The 22,751-nt window shown below is 32.8% G+C and overlaps 2 protein-coding genes across 4 annotated transcripts; both read right to left on the reverse strand.

The window, feature by feature from the left end:
* Positions 1-3,683: 3,683 nt before the first annotated feature.
* Positions 3,684-10,806, reverse strand: LOC134282657 (uncharacterized). The gene is given in 3 exon segments (XM_062765059.1): positions 3,684-4,940; positions 4,943-9,018; positions 10,692-10,806. Coding segments are annotated over 2 exon segments (5,187 nt in total). The 5' UTR covers positions 9,009-9,018; positions 10,692-10,806; the 3' UTR covers positions 3,684-3,819.
* A 571-nt stretch (positions 10,807-11,377) lies between these two features.
* On the reverse strand, positions 11,378-21,671 carry LOC134282659 (metallophosphoesterase 1-like). Of its 3 annotated transcripts, none has more exons than XM_062765062.1 (9): positions 21,553-21,671; positions 19,023-19,387; positions 18,500-18,570; positions 17,841-17,982; positions 16,744-16,930; positions 16,378-16,458; positions 15,892-16,014; positions 14,101-14,241; positions 11,378-13,777 (listed from the first exon to the last, which is right to left on the reverse strand). In XM_062765062.1, the coding sequence occupies exons 2-9, from the start codon at positions 19,337-19,339 to the stop codon at positions 13,607-13,609; spliced, it is 1,233 nt and encodes a 410-aa protein (XP_062621046.1). In that variant the 5' UTR covers positions 19,340-19,387; positions 21,553-21,671; the 3' UTR covers positions 11,378-13,606. The 3 variants fall into 3 exon arrangements, with proteins under 3 accessions (XP_062621046.1, XP_062621044.1, XP_062621045.1); XM_062765060.1 differs by having other exon boundaries at positions 19,023-19,401; positions 21,525-21,649; XM_062765061.1 differs by having other exon boundaries at positions 19,023-19,401; positions 21,572-21,633.
* Positions 21,672-22,751: the final 1,080 nt, after the last annotated feature.

Raw genomic sequence — 22,751 nt, forward strand, 5'->3', positions numbered from 1 at the left:
GATCCCTATTAAGGAGGCTGTGTGTCAACAAATTAACCATCATTTATAACTTAATTTTTAGATATGATATATCTTAAGGTGTCAGCTATCATTTTGCAAAGAAAAAAATTCATATATTTTTGTTTTAAGAAAATTATCATTTTTTTATAGTTTATATACAGATTTCTACGAAAGCCCAGAAGGCTCATTCGAGATTCGAGTTTCAAAGTACGAGATTCGAAATTCGAGATTCGAAATTGATCCAAACTAACCAATCAGAAGCTCAATTCATTGAAAATAATTATTCGAAATTCAAGATCCAAACTAGCCAATCAAAAGTGGGTTCAACAAATGATTACTCCCCTTTATTATGTTTTTACTATGAAGAAATTGTTTAAAATAATTATAACAAATTTCATTTAATTATATTACAATGCAAGAAAGTGTGTAATATAAGGAAAAACAATTTTTAATTTAAAAGAAAGATATATCAATCTATATTATAGCTCGTCTTAAAATTAAAAAGATGGTTTATTGTGTATATATATATATATATATATATATATATATATATATATATATTAAAAGGATCAAATACACTTATTCATCGTGTGGCCAAAAAAATCGTAAAAACCCAGAATAATCGCTCAACTGTGTGTCAACATTTTAACTTATTAACCATCATTTATAACTTAATTTTTAGATATCGTTAAAAAAAATATCTTATCCACAAGTACCTGTGGTTTTCCTATGCGCGGAAATACAAAAAAAAAATAAGTGTAGAAGATAATACAAAAGTATATATACTCCTGATACATGTAATCTATTTAATATTTAAGAAGCTATAATATAAATTGAAGTATATCTTGCTGCAAAAATCCAATAATTATTAAATTTCCTTCTAATATATATAAAACAGGTAATTTGTCAACTATCATTTTGCAAAGAAAAAAAATTCATGTATTTTTGTTTCAAGAAAATTATCATTTTTGTATAGTTTATATACAGATTTCCTCTTCTTAAGGAGATCAATTTAGTCTAAAAATGCCCCAACCCCCCTTTAACACGTGAAAATATTTGTTTTTCTTTAAAGTTGACTTTACGTCCATTTGAACCTAAATTGTACTCAGCTATAATTTAAAAACAAGAGGCCCATGGGCCACATCGCTCACCTGACAACCTTTGACCATTCTGCTCTTCACCAGATTTCCCCTGATAATACATATTGTGACCCCACCCTACCCAACTGATCATAATTAAGATAATTTAAAAAAATCTACACTACCCCCAGGATGCTTCCACATAATTTTCAGCTTTTCTGGCCCAGTGGTTCTTGAGAAGGAGATTTTCAAAGATTTTTCCTATGTTTTTCTACGTAAAACTTTGATTCCCCATTGTGGCTCCGCCCTACCCCCGGGCATCATGATTTGAACAATTTAGAATCTACACTACCCCAAGATGCTTCCACATAAGTTTCAGCTTTTCTGGCCCAGATGCTTTGTACCAAGTTTGGTCAAAATTGGCCCAGTGGTTCTTGAGAAGAAGACAAAAATGTGGAAAGTTAACAGACGGACGGACAGACAGACAGGCAAGCAGACGGACGGACGACGGACAAAATGTGATCAGAAAAGCTCACTTGAGCCTTCGGCTCATGTGAGCTAAAAATTGATGCCTCATACATTTATTTTCTAGAGATATATTCCAAGTTCTAGGGATTATGTGTTAGAGCTCTACTATCATTTTCATTTATTTGATTGAAATTAAAATACGCGATATTTTTACAATATCACTGTGATTATTCTTAAATTGTGTTATTTCATAACCCATACTTATTAGACTTTCAACTTTTTGTCTATTGTGAGTCCAGGCCCCAGGACCATACATTTTATGCTTCCTTCAAAATCTTTATTTTATAATAATATGTTGTACAAGTGGAGCAGACCAAAATTAAAATATTTTTCAATATTGTTCCACTGAGGTGTTATGTGCAAATTTAGAACTAAATTCTATCCTTAATAAATATTTTTCTTGGCGATTAAAAATATAAAAAAAAAATGACTTAAGTCAGTTTGTTTCATGATCCTGTGGCCAGGCCTGGGGGCCATAAAGCTTAGACGAAGAGCTCACTTTTGATCTCAATTTCACTTTTTCCAAAGGATTATATAGTGGAAAAGTGAGACTGAGATCATAAGTAAGCTCGTCGTCTAAGTTTTATGGTCCCCAGGCCTATATATTCCTTTGGTAAAAGAGAGACTGAGATCAAAAGTAAGCTCGTTTTCTAAGTTTTATGGCCCCTATACAAGGCCCCATAAACTAAAAAATAGACAAAATTTTGATTCTGAATAACTTAGATTTTATTCAACATATGTTTTTAAAATACTGCGTATTACATGTATATTCAGATTCCAACAAATGATGCAAATTTAGTTTCATTATAATTTTTTTTTCCAAAAGTTATATTGATTTGAAATTTCGACTCGAAGTTAACTCTCAGTTTATGGTCATGGGTCCAGGTAAAAACTAAAGGTACTGTGAGCAATGCGCTTACAGAATGATACCCCTGCCTCCTTCATGTCCATCTCCCGCAGTGTCCAAGTTTTGCTTTGGGGAAACCCAAAATATGTGTCAGATCAAAGAGTAAAATAGCCAGTCACAATGGCAATTATATGTAATAAAGATTCTGGGAAAGTCTTATGAGAGGAGTTGCGGATAAGAGATGGGTACCCCAAAGCATAACAGGCGGACGAACGTACAGAGAGACGGATGGACAGACCTTTTCAAGCGGGGGTGTAATGATATATATTATAGAACGGTCTATAGACATTGCAGAAATATGGAAGCAATACTCAAAAATTGCAACTGTAGTTTTATTCAGCTAAACCAATTTTATTGGATTAAAATGCAATCAGAAAAGCAATATATTACAAATTAATAACATGATAATATTTGTAAATATACGTTCAGTTTTATCACAATTATCACAATTATTAGGTTTTTAAAAGCATTTTTATATTACAATAGCAATGAATAAAAGAAGCCATAATACAAGTTGTATTAGACCTAACTTAATATTTGAAAAATGCTCATACTGTAGTTCTATATCAACCTATTGAAAACCTAAATCACTAAATAGAAAATTCTGTTGTTAAAACATTCAACAATAAATTTATCAAATATGAACATATAAACTAACCAGTGTCAAAATACTTATAAATGGAACCCAGCTACCATGTACATGTAGTAGGATTATCAAAAGATTTTAAAGCAACGTATTGTTGATTTATGAAAAAAATAATGCAGATAATCTATAAATCTACTTTCTGGAGACCTCTGAGAAAAATGAGTGAAATGTGTGGTAAAGATGTGTTGTAAGATTACAAGTAACTATTGAGTTATTTTACAATGATAATCAGGTTATATACATGTATAAAATCTTTAAAAGTCATTTTAATAAGACATCTTGCAATTGTCAAGAAACAAAATCAATAAGAACACCACTACTTAAATATTCCCATTAAAGCACACATTTTATAAATCATTGTCTTAAGATTTCCCATTACAAGTGTCATATATTACATGTAACCATTGAGTTATTTTACATTGATGATCAAGTTATACACATTTAAAGCTACTTTAATATGACATCTTGCAATTGTCAAGAAAAAAAAATTGTAAATAACAACACCGCTACTTAAATAATCGCATTAAAGCGCACAGATAAAATCAAGATTTCCTATTATAATTGTTATAGATAAAAGCCAACTAATAAATTGTTTGAATATATACTATCAAAAAGCTAGTAACACTGTTTTCCCCAGGATCTTCAACAAAAACATTTTTCTAACCGTATGTGTAATGAGTTTGGGCCATATGGCTATAACAATCGGTACTTGTTTTGAAATAAGCTTTGCAAAACCAACAAATATGACATTTACACTGAGAACATGTCATATGATTACAGCCATCATATTTTTCTATACCTGTATAGCATTTTGGACAAAGATCTCTATTCAAAGTATCACGACGCATCCATTCACCAAGCCCAGTCTCGTCTAGCTGCTTTTCTTTCTGAAACACTGCACAGGATTTGCCCGTGTGGTATTCGACGTGGCACTTGCTACACAGTGCTGTGTGGCAGAGGAAGCACACAAACCTGCCTCCTCCCTGACTGACCTTGTACACCATCTGACAATCAGGTGTGATGCAGTACCTAGCTTTATCTGTATTCTGGGCGGCGTAGCAGGAAACCGAAACATCTATCAACGTTTGAGTCGTACAGAATCCGAATTCCTTCATGTTATTAAAATCACTCCAAGCCCAGAGCATATCACAACCTTCATAACAGCAACGTAGGGGAAACTCTTTTGTGCTTATAGCAGAATCCAAATGCAACCTCACACAATCCCTGCAGTATGCGTGACCACAAGATTCTAGTCGGTAGAGATCACATTCGGATATGGAGCAGAAACAAATTCCACATTCTGGATCGGTGGATGGTATTTGGTGTTGATTGTCTTCCATCAACACTTTCGTAAGTGCGTCAATGTCATTAATTGCCAACTGTATTGCTCCATCGGAGCCTAACATTTTAATCTTATGTCTTCTATGGTCAAGTTCTACGCTGGACAAATGTGATTCCACTTTCAATCCTTGAAGGTCTACACCATGCATCTGTATAATTCGTTTCATCAATCCAGGAGGCTTGGTTTCGCCCTTCAAATCAATCCACCTAATCTTTGAGGAGGCCAGTTTTTTAATATATTTTTGGATTTTTGAAATTGCTGAAGCCCGATCATTCTCTTTGCCATGAACGGAAATAGTCGTATTTCTGTCGTTCAAAATTACAAGAGTGTGGGTTTTCTCCATTATTTTCTCAGCTTTGCTCCGTCCGTCCCTTGTGAACATATATCTTATACTTGGATTATCTTCCATTTTTAAGATTTGACCTTGAAGAAGATTTTGTATCTTGTCCTTATCATATTGTCTACGCTTTCAGCTTCTATATTCAGAATATAGTTACCCGTTGTGTTCTGCTTTATATCAACAGTTACTTGATCTTTCTTAGCTTTAACACAAAAATCTTTGATATCTTTACTAACCCGTTTGAATACCCGTTCCAGTACATATAAACGAGTGCGAATTTCTGGAATAACAGTAACGACATTGCCAGTGATGAACAACTGGTTTTCGCTTTGCAATTTAGCGCAGACCTCATCACCTTGTTCTGCGTCAGTAAAGGTTATAAAACCGCTGAAGTTATAGTCTTGCGGTCTGGGTTCTCTTATATGTACATTGAATCTGTTTGGATTCACGATTTGTGAAATATGCCGTTCAATTCTTCTCTTATGTGTGTCCATTATTTCCCTTGTTGTAATTACCCTCTCGCGTGGTACAAAGATTTTTCCAATTTGATTTTCGGGTATCTTGAAGGCCTCCACAATTCCTTCTCTCAAAATGCCTTCATTGACAAGATGATCGAAACCTTGAACGTACAATTGGTCAGCGTTCTCTCTACTTCGACTAATTTTAACATTTGATCTACCAACTGAGACTTGTATCATCGTACTTAAAGTCAAAACGGTTTCCAGTGTTTCCGAATGCATAATTTGCACGAACCCAAATCCTCGAGATTGTCTGCGACACCACATTATTTTGGCTTTAAAAGCATCAGAATCCTCTGTTTTCCAACCTGGGGGTTTAATGTGAACTTTAGAAGCACTGTGACCTGATACAGTATACGTAACTGCTTTCTTCGCAGATTCGCTATTCTCAAACACTACTTCACCACGGTATCTTTGAGTAGTATTTGCTGGAGATTTCTTTTGAAACTTTCGAATTTCGCCAAACTGTTTCATCCATTCCACTAATTCTCCGTCAGATTCAAATTCATCTGCTGAGCAGTATACATAAACATTGTTATAATCATCTTCACACAACAAATCTTGTATTAATCCACCTGGTCCAATGGATAGTTTGACATTATAACACCTAGGATAGATAGGAATGATAATCTTCTCCTTTCTTACATTTTCTCTAATCTGATCAAGTTCCATTTTCAGCGTTTCTGTTGCCACTTCATCCTTATCTGCAGGTGCATAAATAGTAAGTTCGCCCTTATTTCTGTCTGCATCAATTACAAAGACTGAATCTGTATTTTCATTTTTTAGCTTAGTTTCGAGATCCTTTGCATGTTTCCACCCTTTACCCACAAATTTGTACAGAGTATGTGATCCAATGTATTCTGTATAAATTGGTTCAATTCTTTTCCTTTCAATTCCTGTTATGTCAAACTTTATTTCATTTCTTTTTAAGGCTTCATGTACGTCGTCTTCATTTACTTCTGTTACATTAACGGCAAACTCTCGAGATGTGTTCAAAACTTTTTCAATTATAACCCATTTTGGATATAATGCAAGAGACTGGAAAGATGCAGACGGATGAACAGTCATTTGCTGGTCTTTGTCAATGGAATAATACCCAGCCTTTTCATGCCCAAGGAAGTAAGAAAGGTTGCTACGAAAAGCCTTGAAGATAAGCTTTTGTAAATTCCTCTCATTCCTGCCTACATCTTTTAATTCAAACTTTATTGTTATATTCATTTGATTTTTCAAGATGAATCTGATCTCGTTTACAGTGTCTCGAATACTTCTCATGGCCCTTCCATTGATGGAGTTATCCAAGCACCATTGACCTTTCTCCTTCTCGGGAATGTAATGCCATGTCTTAAAGACACTTAAAAATGTGAAATGGTCACCTTTGCTATGACAGAAAGGAATTTTTAATTTGTCACATCTATCTTTCTGTTCTTTAGTTCCAGCTCTGTAAAACAAGTTCCCACTCACTGTGCATGATGCCGCAATTATGATAGCATCTAAACCAACCTTCATCTCAATTGCATCATGAACAAAAACTCCCAAATTTGGGTCCAAGGGTAGTTGAGCAATCCAGCGCCCTAGATCTGTAATTTTCCCATTTTTAACTGCTGCAAGATCGACCAATTGCTGAAAGGCTGTTTCCATTGAATTATTTGGTGGTGCCTCGACAAAATCGAAATCAAGAGGGTTCACATTCAGTTGCATCAATTTCAGAATGGCATGACCGATATGAATTCTCAAAATTTCTGGAATAGAACAGGCTGCCATGTTGTCATAAACTTCTTCGGAATAAAATCGGTAGCATTTCCCTGGGGCCGTTCTCCCCGCTCTTCCTTTCCTTTGATCTGCGGAACTTTTTGTTATTTTAATAACTCTTAAAGAGTTCACTTTTTTGTCGGGGTCATATTTCATTTCTTTTGCAAGCCCAGTGTCAATCACATATTTCACTCCAGGAATTGTTACAGAAGTTTCTGCCACATTAGTGCTAATTACAATTTTTCTTTTACCCAGTGGCGTTTCTTTGAAAATTTTGTTTTGTTCCTCTGTTTGAAGTTTACCATGAAGTGGCAATATCCAGTGATCAGTTCTACCCTCAAGTTCCCACTGCAGTCTTTCTATACACTTTTCAATTTCCAACTGACCTGTGAGAAAAAGTAGAATATCACCAGGGGGTTCTTTATCATGGATTTCTAACGTCTTTTCAACTGCTTTTCTTTCATATTCTTCCAAGTCTTCATCTTCAGAACATGTCTCCCATTCTATATCGACGGGATACATTCTGCCAGGTACTTTAATCACTGGACAGTCTTTAAAATATCGAACAAAAAGTTCTGGATCAATTGTTGCAGACGTCACAATGACACGCATGTCATATCTCCGAGGTAAACACTTCTTTATCATGCCAAGCAAAAGGTCCGTGTATATGCTTCGCTCATGTGCCTCATCAATAATAATGCAGGAGTAATCATTTAACAAAGGATCTTTGATGCATTCATTTAACAGTGTATGGTCAGTCATGTACACTACTTTTGTCTGGTCAGAAACTTTCTTCTGAATTCCACATTGATAGCCCACTATATCTGCAACAGTAGACTTCATTTCACTGGCGACCCGCTGTGCAAGACTTGCAGCTGCAACTTTTCTAGGCTGTGTGCAAACAATACGGCCATTGGAAGGCAGTTTAGACTGCAAAAGATATTGTGTTAATTGTGTGCTTTTCCCAGATCCTGTTTCGCCAAGAAGGATGCATACTTGATTTTGTAAAACAGAATTGACTATCTCTGAGCGCTTAGCATAAATAGGCAGTGCTTGCTCTAGCCTTGAAAACTCTATGTCAAATTCCCTGAGCAGTTGATCTATGTAGTCTTGTCTTACAGAAATTCCTTCAAACTCATTTAATCGTCTTTTGATATCTTCTACAGAACTTTCAAACTCGAAAAGTTGATTTTTAAGTTCCAAAATTTTACTTTCAAGTGTTTTTGTCTGCATTTCTCTCTTTGTCTGCATTTGGAATTCAGGAACGGGAATATAATTTGTCTTTTTCTTGGTTTTCTTTGTTCCAAGAAAATCTGATAATTCTTGTTTGGTTTTCGTAATTTTTTCTTGATGCATTCCCATTATATGGATACTACGTTCCTCAACATTCTGTAGATTTTTATCAATAAATTCTTTACTCACTTTTGCAACTTCCTCTCTTAAAAAACGGCAGCAAAAACCTAGACTTCTAGTTTGTCGCATCCACAGCTGAAACTGTTTATAGGCATTGTTGCTTGGGAAATGAATCCAGATGGAAGCAGATAATCCATTAGGATTTGTTGTGAAAAATTCAATGTTAAATTCGATACCTGATGGCAACTCTCTCTTTTTTAAGTGTTCCAAGAAAGTTTTTTCTTCTTTGAATGGGTGGTAAACAATGAGATTGTATGTCGGCCCTGGTTCAGTTAGTAATCTTTCACTTTTCTTGTGCAGCATTTCTGACGGCTGTTCCTTGTTTTTGACATGTTTGGGTGTTGGTGTTGGTGTGTCTCTCGACTCCCCCTGAGGAGGTTGATCCTTTGTGTCTCTCGGTCTCTGATCTCTGTAATTTCTGCGCCCGCCACCACCTCGCCTCTGATTTCCTCTCCCTCTGTTACCACCGGAACGTCTTCCATCCATCGTTGTGTATCTATAATTTCAAAGAATTGTTCAGTATTTTAAAAAAGTTTAAGGACATACGCAAAGTATCCATGTACCTTATTTACTGATAATTTTTAAGATATTCTTGATTTATGATTATACATTGTAGTGCCATCAGATGTTCATAGGCAAAAAAAAGTCAGCATGCAACACCAGACGTTTTGAAAAGATATCAATTGAAAATTATTGTATAATTCAAAGAAAAATATATAAAAGATATTGAACATATATTCTATGTGTTTTGTTTATCCGAAATTGTTTTAGAATAAGTGTACAACAGCATTCATATACATTAAAATCTAGTACACTGTTCCTTTAAGTATTGGAACTCTTCAACTCAAGTGAAAAAGACAATAAAATTCAAACTACGTTGCATATGTCCTTAAAAACTTATTTTATCTGACAAAGTAATTCCTAGTGAAATACCTTTTGTTACTTGGAACTTCTGTTGAATTTTATTTAAACATGCAGTATTGTTTAAGTCATCAAATAGGTTAGGTGTTCATTTATTTTTGGATTTACAGTTTCCAGTTCTATTTATAATTTGATATAGATTCTTTAAATAAACCCTGGAAAATTGAGATTGCTATTTTTAAAATGTCATAAATATACAGCTGATTTCAGGTATTTATAAAGAAAATAGTAGATTTTTTTTATTTACTCTTTATACTGAACAATAAAATTTCGACAATATACATTGTTATAATTAGGGATGTCAAAATTGTCAATAATTGAATATACGATAAAATAAATATTGTTATAATAAAATCAGAATAAAAAATGTTCAAAAAATGCACTACTATTTTTCAACATATAAAATGTAATGATTGTTTGTTTTTTTTTGAAAATTCAAAAGATTCTTTAGTATGTTCCAAATTAATTGATCGTCTCACTAAAGCCTGCACTGATAACTCTTACAAATATATACCAAGCAGAACAAAATATAGCAATTACCTTTTGCTAATTATAACATAATGATTTTTAATGATATTTAGATAAACAAGAATACTGTAAAACTGGGTCCTTACAACAATGAAAGTTGATTGTTAGTACTGGACACTATTATACCACTAATCAAGTGAACAAATAAATAAACTACTCTTAAATACACACTTCACACCTTTGAGGTAATCCAAGAGAAGTGTTTTTTTTAAATTTGTACAAACTTGAATTTCTAATAAAACTTTCCAGGTTTTTCTCTCTTTTTAATGCTTGTATACTTAAAAACGAATATTCGAATCATAAATTTATATTCGAATATCAACTCATCGAATGAATATTCGAATATTCGAATATTCGTTGACATCCCTAGTTATAATAAAATCAGAATGTTAGCCTATTTTTCAACTCGATGTGATTTTAGAACGTTACAAAATATACTCCTTATACATATGGATTATCGATATAACATACTGGTATACCATAAATTAAATTTTACCGGGTCAAAATGTAACAGAGAATATAAAGGAGCTAAATAATTAATAAATCCCATCTTGATTTTCTACTGTAAATGTGTGGTATAATTTTGTAGATATTCAAAAGTTTTAAGACGTCAATTGCTAAAGATAAATGACGAATAGACTGTCATTTCAATATCTATACTTGATGATTATTGATTTTAATTTTTAAAGCTTATTTGTCAAATAAAAGCAATGCACATACCCTAAATTGTCTTTTTGTCTATCAGAAGTCCATATATATTATCCGACAGATAGCAAGTAACTGTTGAAATACAGGTGATGATGTCATTGGAAATCAATGTGCTTGTTTCGTTTTGAAAATAGAAGCATTGTGCGAATTTCAGAAAACTTGTTTCACTTTCTTTATACTTTCTTGAAAAGACTTTTTATGAGGTCGGGTATATATAATGATGTTTTTATTTTCGTTTTTAAAACTTTATTTTACTTTCTCTTTTTCGAGTATAAATAATAAAGGTAGGATATATTATAAAATCTACCTTTTTAAATGGGTGGGTGGGGTGTAGCGATATTGGAAATGTTCCTATGGTAGCTGATTTATAATTGATATAACTTTCAAAATGATCCAGGTACCATGAAAAGAAAAATACCCCCATTTATTAATCATGTGTATGTTAAGCATATATATGATCTTTACACATTAAATACTTTTATTGATTTCTATACCAAAATTTGAATGATGGATACTTAAACGTAAATACATTTATCAGGCTTACACAAGTGATTCAGTGTTTAATATGGCCATTCATTGATGTTTTGGATTTGTCAATATTTATGATATCATGTAACACATATACTCTGAGCCTTAGTGCATGAGAAAGAAGAAACAGCAATATAATCTTTTTCAACATACAAAATACACAGGAAATGTACTTAGAAATTTTAATAACAGACATTTGTTTTATAATAAAAACAGGAAATAAAATATGGAAAGTTAACATGAAGACCAATATTCTAGGTTACAGGCCTAGTATACAAGTTGTATGACAAAAAAAAAACATTCTGAAAGTATTGTATATATCAATTTATAGTCACTTACGGGCAAGTGTTATTTGATTCCCATTAAAATTGAAAATGCTATTATTATAATTCCTTCAAAATATCATTGAAGCTGAACAAAATGCAAACATGATCTATAACCCATCAAGATAAATTCACATACCAAAAAAAAATCAGCTATTTTTTCAGCATTTAGCAAAAAGTTGGAAAAACCAAGTGGGACAGAATGACAGAGGGAAAGACAAGAAGGAAACCATAGTCCCCTCTGGTTTCATCAGGAGGGGACTTATTTTATATGAGGGATGCATTAACTATGGAATAAAAAATTAAAGTATGCCATGTTGCCTCTTGATATAATAAAATATTATGCGTTCATTCAACTCCTGGTATTGCAAACATGTTCATCCTATGTCAGTACATGTACTTTGTTATAATTTGGATTAAGAAAGGTAGATAAACATTTGAATCTGAAAAGAGTGGAAATATATAATGCTATGTAAGTGAAGGACAGATTATTTATTTTCTTCTTTCATAAAAAAAATTTAAGGGCAAAAAAAGGAAGAAGACACTACCCTTATTCCCACACTGGGGTAGAAGCAGCAGACAAGGACAAATGATTATTTTATGACAGATGAGGAATATTTTTTTCAACCCTTTTGAGGACAGATTACTTCCAATCAACACCACCCCACCCCCTTTTTCAGAGTCAAAAGGTTGTCTCTTTACATTTAACTATTCTAAAATTATCCATTAAGCTGATAAATCACTGACTCTGGTACAATTATCACATGAAATAATTAATCATTTATTAAATGGACATCATTACATCAAACGTCAAACAATGATTCATTATGATTACAATAAACAATGAATTGCACAAAAAAATTACATTTTGATTTATTTACTTGAGTAGAGTAAATCTGACTTTCCTGGAAAGACAAGGGGTACATATTCATACATCCATTTGTAAAAACAACCATACTTAACAATCTGATACTGTACTTCCTGTGATGAGTAAAAGATAGTTCACTCTACATACAGACAATTTAACAATCTAAAGATTTGAGCAGCTGTGTCAATATTTCAATTACCTAAGTATATATTCCTTTAGTAGGTACTGAACTAATGTTAACAACTACATGTACATTTGAAAACTTTTCAATGTGACTAGTAAGCAGTAAAACATCAATGACAAAGATTTTCTCAACAGAGACATTTTCCTTTGCATCACTGCTTGCGTATTTTAGTATGATTTAATTTAAGGACATACGCAAGGTACCTTACCTACTAATAATTTTTCAATATATTTTGAATTTAAACTTATAGTAACATTACATGTTCTTAGACAAAAAATCAGCCTGCGTTACCAGGGTTTTTAAAAGATATCAAATTATGAAAATTGTTGCATTATTCAAAGAAATGTACAAAAAATACGAAACATAAATTCCTCCCATCAAAATTTGATTTAGAAAAGGTGTACAAATCCTTATATAGACATTAAAAGTATTGCACACAGGTCCTTCATTTAGTGAAACTCTTCAACTCTAGGGAAGAACCCAATAAAGTTCAAACTACAATGCGTATGACCTTACACAATATTTTATTCACTGATGTTAATGTGAATGGGATTGGACAGCAGGCTCAGCCTATTTTAGCCCTCTCCCTAATTTAGTATGATCTTGACCTTTCAAGACCACAAAGGCTATTTCACAAAGTTTCAGACATTTAGGATAAAATATCTTATCTATCTACATTCAACCTTAAATTAAAATCAACAAATTATAAAAATTAAATGTAAATGCAAAAAAATATGTATATTAGGGCTTTAAGGATACAACTTTCCCGCAGTATGATACATTGAAGTACATAATGCATGACATTCCTTTTTTTTTTTGCTACATTCTGTATAATACTCTGACACCTATTTACCATCTAAATAACAAGCAATGCTAATTTGGACATACCGATCATGTGACATGTATGAATATAGAAAAATAAATTTATCAGTTGGAAAATAAATACAAACATATCCATTCTCTGTGGTGGGTGGTAGGCCATTCTATGGCTATTTTTGATGCTCTTATTGTTCAGTAAATTGGGTCAACTTGATTTGTCAGACAAATCCACACAAGTCGTCACATGATGGTGTTTCCTTGGTAACAGCATGGACAACAGAATAAGAATCATGCCAGTAACATAAATAGAAAACACTGTGTTTTCATTGGGAAGGAAGCACTGATTTATGTTAAAGTCTGTATCCGATATCACAGCCTGGCGAAGAAAAAAAAGGAAATTGCATGAAAAGAATCCAGATTAATCTAAAAGACACATAAAACAATATTATCACAGAAAATTCAATTTATGCCGCTATGAGAAATCTGTAAAATTTTGCACCGTAAGATAGTTATGGATTTTTTAAACCAATCAATATCTTTATTTTTGGTGCGCCTTTTTGTTAGCCTGTTTGTGTGGTGGGGAAAAAAACATATTGATATACTGTACATGTATTTGGATACAAATGTTTTTCAAAGGAAAATTAGTTTCTATCTGAACCTTCAAAAAATGGAAATAATGGTTCAATAAAAAAAACTTGCCAATAGAAAACTTGGTCCTTTCTTGTTTCGCCAACTAAAGGATGCCACTGTCCATTCTGGTACCCCGTTGTCATGGATACGGTGGCAGCCATGATGGGTATGAGCACTCACAATAAGTCTTGGATTCGTCCATTTAAATACCTGTGAACAAGTTTCACACATTAAATAAAGGAAAAGAGAAGGATATGATTCAAATGATTACCAGGTATTTTTTTTTAACAGTCAAATTTTCATTGTTCTACACATTTAAACAAGAGGCCCATGGGCCTTATAGGTCACCTGAGCATTATTCAACAACTTTCCAGTGATTGAATTTGATCCATGTTTTAAGCCAGATGCTATAGCATTTACAATTTGGTAATCATAACTATACACTTAGCAGTTCCTTATTTGGTTCTTGTAAATACAAATAGGCAGTTTTGAAGGGAACAAAAAATGCATTTCAACAAATCAGTAATATTCAGCAATAATCAGTAGTGCCGTACCACACATGAATCCTTGAGTATATAGGCTTTGATCCACACATTGCACAATTTTTGGAAAGGTATCCTTTTTTCAAAAAAAATTTGATTAATATTAAGGAGCAAATTTCAAACAATTCATTCATTTTCAGTATATAAGTACACCCCCCCCTAGGCTCTATGGTACAACTGACCCTGGGGCCTTGAAATTTACAATTCTTGATTTAACTTTAATCCCTTGTACATAAATATATAGGTAGTTCATCTGCTTAAAATCATAGGAGCAAAGAACAAAATATTCAAAGATTTAATGTTTTTTCACTATACATGTAATAATCAATACAGACCTTATATAACACCAGAATCCAAATGACCCTGGGGCCATAAAATTCACAATTTTGGTAGACACACAATTTGACCTTATATAAATTTAAAAAGTTATTTATTTAATACCCAGAAGCAGAGAAATGGATTTTCAAAGAAATAATGTATTTTCACTATATAATCAAAAGCCCCGCCCTAACACCAGAACCCCAAGGAAACCCTGGGGCCATAAAATTCACAATTTTGGTAGAGGCACTCTTGCTCATCATAACTATGTACTTAGTTAGTTTATTTAATACCCAGGAGCAGAGAAAAGATTTTTAAAGAAATAATGCATTTTCACTATATTCATTATCTGTTTATTGCCTAATTCAACCCTAGCACTAAAAGTTATGCCCCTGTACCCCAGGGCCATGAATTTCACAATTTTGGTAAAACTACAAAACTTTTACAATCATGCATACAGTTTGACTGCTTGATGTCCAGGTGTAACAGAAGAAGATTTTTAAAGATTGCATTAATTTTAGTGGTTTTGGCCCCACCACCAGGCCCTAAGTTTGGATCATGAAATTCACAATTTTTGTTCCCCTTCACCCATAGATGCTTTGTGCCAAATTTGGTTGAAATTGGTTCAGTGGTTAATAAGCTGAAATTGAAAAGTTTACTTGACGACGTACGACGAACGACGTACGACGGACGACGACGGACGAAAACAGACAGCAATAGGTCACCTGAGTGACTCAGGTGACCTAAAAAAACAATTAATCTAAAAACAAAAACATATCTTTCATTTATAATTTCTTACTCTTAGATTTTCTTTTATAACTCCAGCATATGATGCCTCCTCCCTTTCCTCGCAGGCGTCTTGTCCTGATAATTATTTTAAGGCCCATTTACCTCCCTTTTTCGTAATGGTGTTATCAGGATGTTTTTCAAAATAAGATTCTTTTCCTAGTTCCCCCACCTTCCGTGCTTTGAAAATTGTTGCTATGTGCCTCTTATGTACCTGTTTTGATGCTTCCTCTGACAAGCAGTCATACTTTGGACGAAATGGAATGTCTTTTTCTGCTGGGGGTGCAGCATCAGGAGTTGAGCAATTGTGATCTGATGGTCGATACATCGGAAAATGCTGGCAAAATAAAAACAGTGAACAACTGTTACAATGAAGATTGAGGATATAGTGTTCACAATTTTGAACTCAGGTCAGCCAAAGTGAAAATGATATTCATTTTAGTGAAAATCTAAAGTTTAGATGTGTATATCTGTATGAGTACCTTATGTCAGTTTAAAATTGAATTTCAAAGCAAAAATGATTATGTGATTTAGAATGTACTACCTGTACTGAACTTTCACATGAAAATCAGTAAATATAAAGGTGAGATGATGGACAAAACATTATAAATATGTACCAATTTCAACCTTGAAATCAAAGTTATTTAACAGTCCAGATTTCAAGGTATGATTGTATAATAAATATTCGAAACATAAATACCTGCATGAGAATGGGTTGAGTATTTGGTAACTTCTTCATCTTCTTACAAGCAGTTGGTATTTTCTTCTTTGAAAATCCTTCCTGTTAAAACAAGATCATATAAAAGAATCCTGCATCTCAACATTGCCTGATTTTATTAGAGTAATTTTTTTTCAGCTTTATTCCCTTGTGAATGATAAATATACTTTTCAACACTGCAATTTATGAGAAAAGACACTGATTACTTTCTGCATTTTTTTTTTAAATACTAAATATGTAACAATTAGATACTATTAACATGATCAATTTAAGAAAACAAATATACACAAAGATTAATTTTTGTTCTATCAGTAGACTAGGATAGAAATGAAATACTATCTATTATACCTGAGAACACTTCAGCTGAAGTGAAATTTTTTCCATCTTTTCTTCGGCCTCTGAGCAGAGGCTACACCCGTCTCCCTCCATGGCCATACTGTTCATCAGGACAAAAATCTTCCCCTGAATCTCCACCATCTGGACAGACGGGGCAGAAAAGGCCTCCTCAAACCTCCGGTGTTTTTGCTCTGTCATCCTAAACAGTGAAAGGTAGAATAAAGGGTTTGATAGTCTATGGTGCTCAATTCCATTTAGGCATTTGGTAGAGATATTCTTTATTTATGGTTGAAATAACAAGGTAAATTATTGACAAACAAGTAGATGAAACAAGACTATCAGCAGTCTCGTTTACAGTCATCATTTCGTAAGTTCTATGGTCGATACCATCACCTTGTCAGCAAATACAATTTATCACTGAGTCAAATGCTGGCTGATATTTATACACAGAATTGATGACGGATTTATCCGATCATGACAAGGAGCACAAGGCGAGTGTGACTGGTAGGCAGGGGATGCTCACTCCTCCATGGCACCTGATCCCACCTCTGATGTTTTTGAGGTCCATGTTTGCTCTGCTCCTATTTTGTATTGTTTTATGGACTTTAATATTGAATACTGTTTGTTATCTCCATATCCTTCATAAAAGAGGCTTGTGAGTCTCAACAATCATATCATATCATATACACTGTATCCTATATATCATAGATAAAATTTATGAGACACTTCATCTGACTTTTATGTTTATCTCCTCCTTTGAAAAACTTAAGTCTTAATAATTTGAATTTTCACTACTTTACACTCCCTCTGTGTTCATTTTTTCCCCTGCAGAATGGCTTAATTAATAAAATTCTATACAGCTATATGAGGATGGCTGTATTGAAATTTTTATTTAGATGTGCATGCTTCCATGTAATTTTTAACATTTTGTAACCTTTCCCTAAGAAAGGAATCCTCACTCCAAAAACTCAAAAATCTGTTTATTAATCCAGAAATCATAGATCACAGACAGTACCCAAAAAAGTTGTAAAATTGTGAGATCTTGACAATTTTTATACTTTCAATGTATGCTGATTTTTGAAGGCCCTGTAAAATGTAGAAGTACTTACATATAATGAAAACCTATATCATGATTTCCGGTGACAACATAAGTCTCGACACCCGAAGGTGTGGTAAACATCTTTTTAAAACGCTTCACATGATAATTAAACTCTGCTTTACTACACCACTTTCCTTCATCTAAGAGATCCCCTGTGAATTTTAATAAAGTTTATTTTAATAAAGGTTTATCAATTCAAGAAAAATAATTCATGCAATTTAATATTTATTATTATCAGATATCGAAAATGTAACTTATCTTGCAAATATTAATGGGAAAATTATAGGATTACATGATGATGATGATTAAAGTAAATGATATCTACAAAATTACTGTCAAAAAAAGAGAGAAAAGCATAGATACAGTCAAACTATGCTGAACATTGATATACCCAAGGTTTTCAAAATATTAGTGTTAAAGATACTGTATACAGGGAAATCTTTGCCCCCATTTTATTTTCCCCCCTTTGGCACTTACCTTGCTTGGGCGAATTCAAAACAGGGCGAATTCAAAGAATACAGTATAATTTCTTATACAAAAGTGTAACTGGGTGAATTTAAGACAGGGCAAACTTGTTTGCAAGACTAAAAGGGCGAAAATGAAGCGGGGCAAAAATAACCCTGTATACAGTATGGAAATTCAGCTGTCGTCTTTCTTTTAATGTAATACCTAATATAAATACTACATCTGGATTGTGAATTGTCATGCTACTTTGAAAAGATCTTTCCATCTGCCACTCCCTGAAAAAAAGTTCGTCAAACTTTAAGTTTCAAAAATATCATAAACATTTTATAACAATATTAATACTGTAGAATCCTTCTTTTTCGCGAGTACTTTTTATCGCGAACTGGATCTTTAACGTCAAATCGCGAAAATTTCCATATTAGATTTCAGCACCATAAAAATAGAAGCGTGTAATATTTTTTCGCAAGTGATGCTTCTCGCGAAATTACGCGGAAATAAATCCCTCACGTATAATTGGGAATCTATACATATACCAGGATTACCAGCATATTTCAAAGCCATATAAGTGTTTATATTTTGCCTTAACGGCAAGACATTTTTTGGTGTGATAGCAATACTCTTTCAAAAGAATATCTATATTTCACACCCCTTTTGATATAGAAATATTATAGAAAACTTTTGATATAAGGTTATAAGTGCTTTAATACCAAAAATTAAAAAACCTTACCTTCTAAGTTTGTCAAACCAGTGCCCTTCCTTCCATCCAAGAATATGAGTGTCTGCTAAAATCATCACTTTTAGAGGTCTAGATCTGACTGGTAGCTGTGCAATGTCCGTACTTAAAACTGGCCACTTGCAGAATAATAACACTACGTAGTAATGAAAAAACTCACAGTACAGCAACAAGCAAATTACCAAGAAGAAAAAGCGAACTAGTCTTCTTGTACGCAAATAGAAACAGAACATCCCAGGTAGCTGGATTATTAACCAACGCATGGTTTCTAGTGTGTGAAGAAGACATCTAAATATTGCTGTAGTTGTCATGGAACATATTTGTCAAGAAGATCTGTAAGAATCATTTTTCACTCCAAACTCTGGTGATATGTCTGGAATAAATGAAATTTGTAAAAATTAGTTTTTTTAGGCATGCAAACAATATAGTTACAATCTATAAGTATTAGCTTAAATTTATTTCCTGTTTTAATTAATGTCAAACCTTGTAAGATCAGGGTTTGATTGACCTTTTTGGTTCAGGGTTTTGTATCCTTTGCTTTCTATTGTGAATTTTAAGATAAAAGGGAGCAAATTTTGGAATAATTTGTGAATTACATATATTAAGATTAATACATGTATATAAATGAGACTGTAGGCTTATATTCAATACTTACTCTGTACATCTTCTATAGCTAATTCTAGTTCAAACTAAATCAAAAGATTGTGTCTGATCTAACAAATGGATCAAAACTTGTATAATTATACACAGATACAAATTTAATATCTACCTAAATCCTAAGTCATGTATAATTGTAATATAATGTGTATGACTAGCTCAATGTCTCATATAAGTAAACCATAGTTCATTGGCCTTGCTATATCCACATTTATAAAATGTTGTACATGAGTTACTGGTAGGTACATGATGTGTGCCAGCATGTGTAATTTACACAACCAATAAGTAACACTAAACTTAAAAACATTCCTTATCTTTACATTTTTTATGTTTAAAAGCACCAAATATATATATACTCAATGTTTAAATTTCTCCCTGCACTGTTTTGTTACATTTACCATTTCTGTTGTCTTATTGTGATGTCGCTTTAGCGCACGTTTTTCTGTTTAATGGCATTCAAATTAATTTGATGGTTGGCTTACAGTTATACATGTACTGTGATGTAGTATAAAAACACAGCAGCTGTAAATATTTTCTTTTTTGCCTTGCTGAAAAATTACCAAATCATTTCGCAACACTCGGTAATAAGGACATGCACACGTGTGACAACTAAAATCCAACATGGTTCATGTAGAGGTAAATAATGCGTTAATTAAAAAAATAATTAATTCATTTTAACTTGCCTCTTAAACCAATTCTTTGGCATAACATTGACAGAACGGCAATTTTATGAGCTTTCATGAGCATTAATAATTTTTTATTACATCTCATAAATGTATATGTTACAACCGCATACTACAATTTGGGGTATTTATCATGTATGTGCAGGACCGCAACTGAAGAAATTGCACACGCTGCATACCTGTTATATGCCCGATATTTTGATAACATCGGTTTTCTTTACATGCAAGGGACCTATGAAAATTATGAAATGGAAAAGCTGTGAAGAGTTAAAAGCTTGACCAGTGTTGATCCTTTTATCATACTGCAAGCATTACACATACATAATGAGTGATTTATGTCACATTTAATAATTGTGAACGTATATCTAAACAAGAGAGTCTTTACTCCTTTTCACACATTTCTTTTATCATTATCACATCTTTTTTTTTTTTTTGGTAGCCGATTCTGTTAATTGTTTTGCAGTGGAAAAAAAAAATCACATGGCAAAAAAAATTATTATATTTACAGGACAACAATTTACAGTCATGTAATTTCTAAACCCCTATAATAATTGCTTTTCTGGATCCGCCGCCTGTAAAGCTGTTTTATAGTGCGAATAAAGAGGGGGGTGTTGATAACTTTCAAATAAACAAGAACAATCAAGAAAATTTTAATTCTTTTTATTCTTGGAGCTTTTTATAAACAATACTAACTAGTTCATCAATTATGATGATGTTATCTGACCGTTTTCAACCCATTTACCTGGTGATTTACAATACCCGGAAGGCAATACACTAAAAAGGTGATCCAAATATAACCCCGGTCAAGGTCGCTGTATTTAGACTCGTTCTATAAAGTAGATCTGATTTTTCACTAAATTGGCTTTCCTTTGATACCAAACAACCATGTGAAAAGTTTTTAATAAAATCATCTGCAGTCAAAATGTAAAAGAATACCCTAAATGACTGTACCAAATCATAAGGCTGACTATAATCTTGTAGAGTATATGTATTTCCCTCTTCCAATTCTTTCATAACATAAACTAGGGACCTATATACTAAGTATACAGGTCCCTGCATAAACGGATAAAAGAAGAAAAGTTCTAACTTTATAAAACATTAACATGATTAACAGCTGTTAACAATAAAAATAAAGATTTCACGAATAAAGTATTACCAATGGTATTTGGAATCCTTCAAAACACCTATCAAAGCTTATTTTACAATGGGATTTACTTGATCGTTAAATTATTTCACGGAAAAGCAAAAAACTGCTGAAATCTGAAATATAGAAACTACCAGCTCAATGGGGGCTGCCATCTTGAAATACCATAATACTCAAACATTAATGGTTTACTAATCCGAGTTTTCATTATACAATTTTAAAAATAAATGATTTTTTTTTACAACTTCATATAGATTCCTTTTATTACAAATAATTTGTAGATAATATATAATAATTATTTACATTTTTTTCAATGTAATTTTTTTGAAAAATTCGATGGATCATAACCAGTTTGACCAATAATCAATGCACTTCCGGGTTATTGCCAGGGTTAAGCGTCATGGGGGATGGTATTCAGATTTGTGATAAATTGGAAGGTAAATGGTCTTGTTTTCATTGCTTGTCATATCACAGATTATTTTGAAATGAAGCACATGGGTAAAAAGAGAAAAAATATGCATAGATTGACAAAATTGTTGATTACGAAAAAGGTATCGATTGTGGTTTCCCTATTTTGGACATAACCTTCACTTTTCAATGTGCTAAATGAAATAGGCTGATATAGCCGGTTTAACAATCAGCATAAATATTGCAAAATCAATAGATTACTTTTCGATGGAAACACGTAAAAGAACATTTTCTCTCTGGGAAAGCAGTTTGCATATGTTTAAAATTTGAATTATCTTAGATCATCAGCTGTTTAGATCTTTAGCTATTTAAAGCTGAACACTTCTCATAAATAGGCACTGTCAAATCTTTTTTTTATATAAACCCTGAATGGTTTTCAGAATACAGATAGAAAATTGCACACTCGAAACTAAATGTATGGACAAAATGTCAGTGCATTCCTATCGTGGTCTTAGATTTTTTGCGTTTATTTCTTGTTTTCATGTGCATTTTCTGTATTGTAAATAAAAATTGACCTGTATTTTCCATGATACTTTTGTCGTGTTTTGGATTTCAAAAATAACCGTGTGTTCCTAAAATTTGACTGATTTCATCGATAATTGATTTTAATAGCACGCTTTGTTAAATTGAGATCATGAAAATTTCGGATCTCTATTGTAAAATACATTTTGGTTTGACTAGCGATCTGCTCCTTATATACGAGCTGTAGGGAAATGTAAACTACAAAAGTAATTGATAGAGGAGCAAGGACTTTTTACGGGTAGCTTTATT

This window comes from Saccostrea cucullata, unplaced genomic scaffold (assembly GCF_032062105.1).
Source record: "Saccostrea cucullata isolate Sc308-1 unplaced genomic scaffold, CSIRO_AGI_Scuc_v1 ctg183, whole genome shotgun sequence".
Lineage (NCBI taxonomy): Eukaryota > Metazoa > Mollusca > Bivalvia > Ostreida > Ostreidae > Saccostrea > Saccostrea cuccullata.

What these genes read in the sequence shown, in the direction of transcription:
- LOC134282659 (XM_062765062.1), bottom strand. Translation starts at nt 19,339, where the DNA reads ATGACAACTACAGCAATATTTAGATGTCTTCTTCACACACTAGAAACC. An exon ending in GATATAGGTTTTCATTATAT is followed by an intron (nt 16,931 to 17,840) that starts GTAAGTACTTCT and finishes TTCACTGTTTAG; the next exon opens with GATGACAGAGCAAAAACACC. An exon ending in AAGGACCAAGTTTTCTATTG is followed by an intron (nt 13,778 to 14,100) that starts GCAAGTTTTTTT and finishes TTTCTTCGCCAG; the next exon opens with GCTGTGATATCGGATACAGA.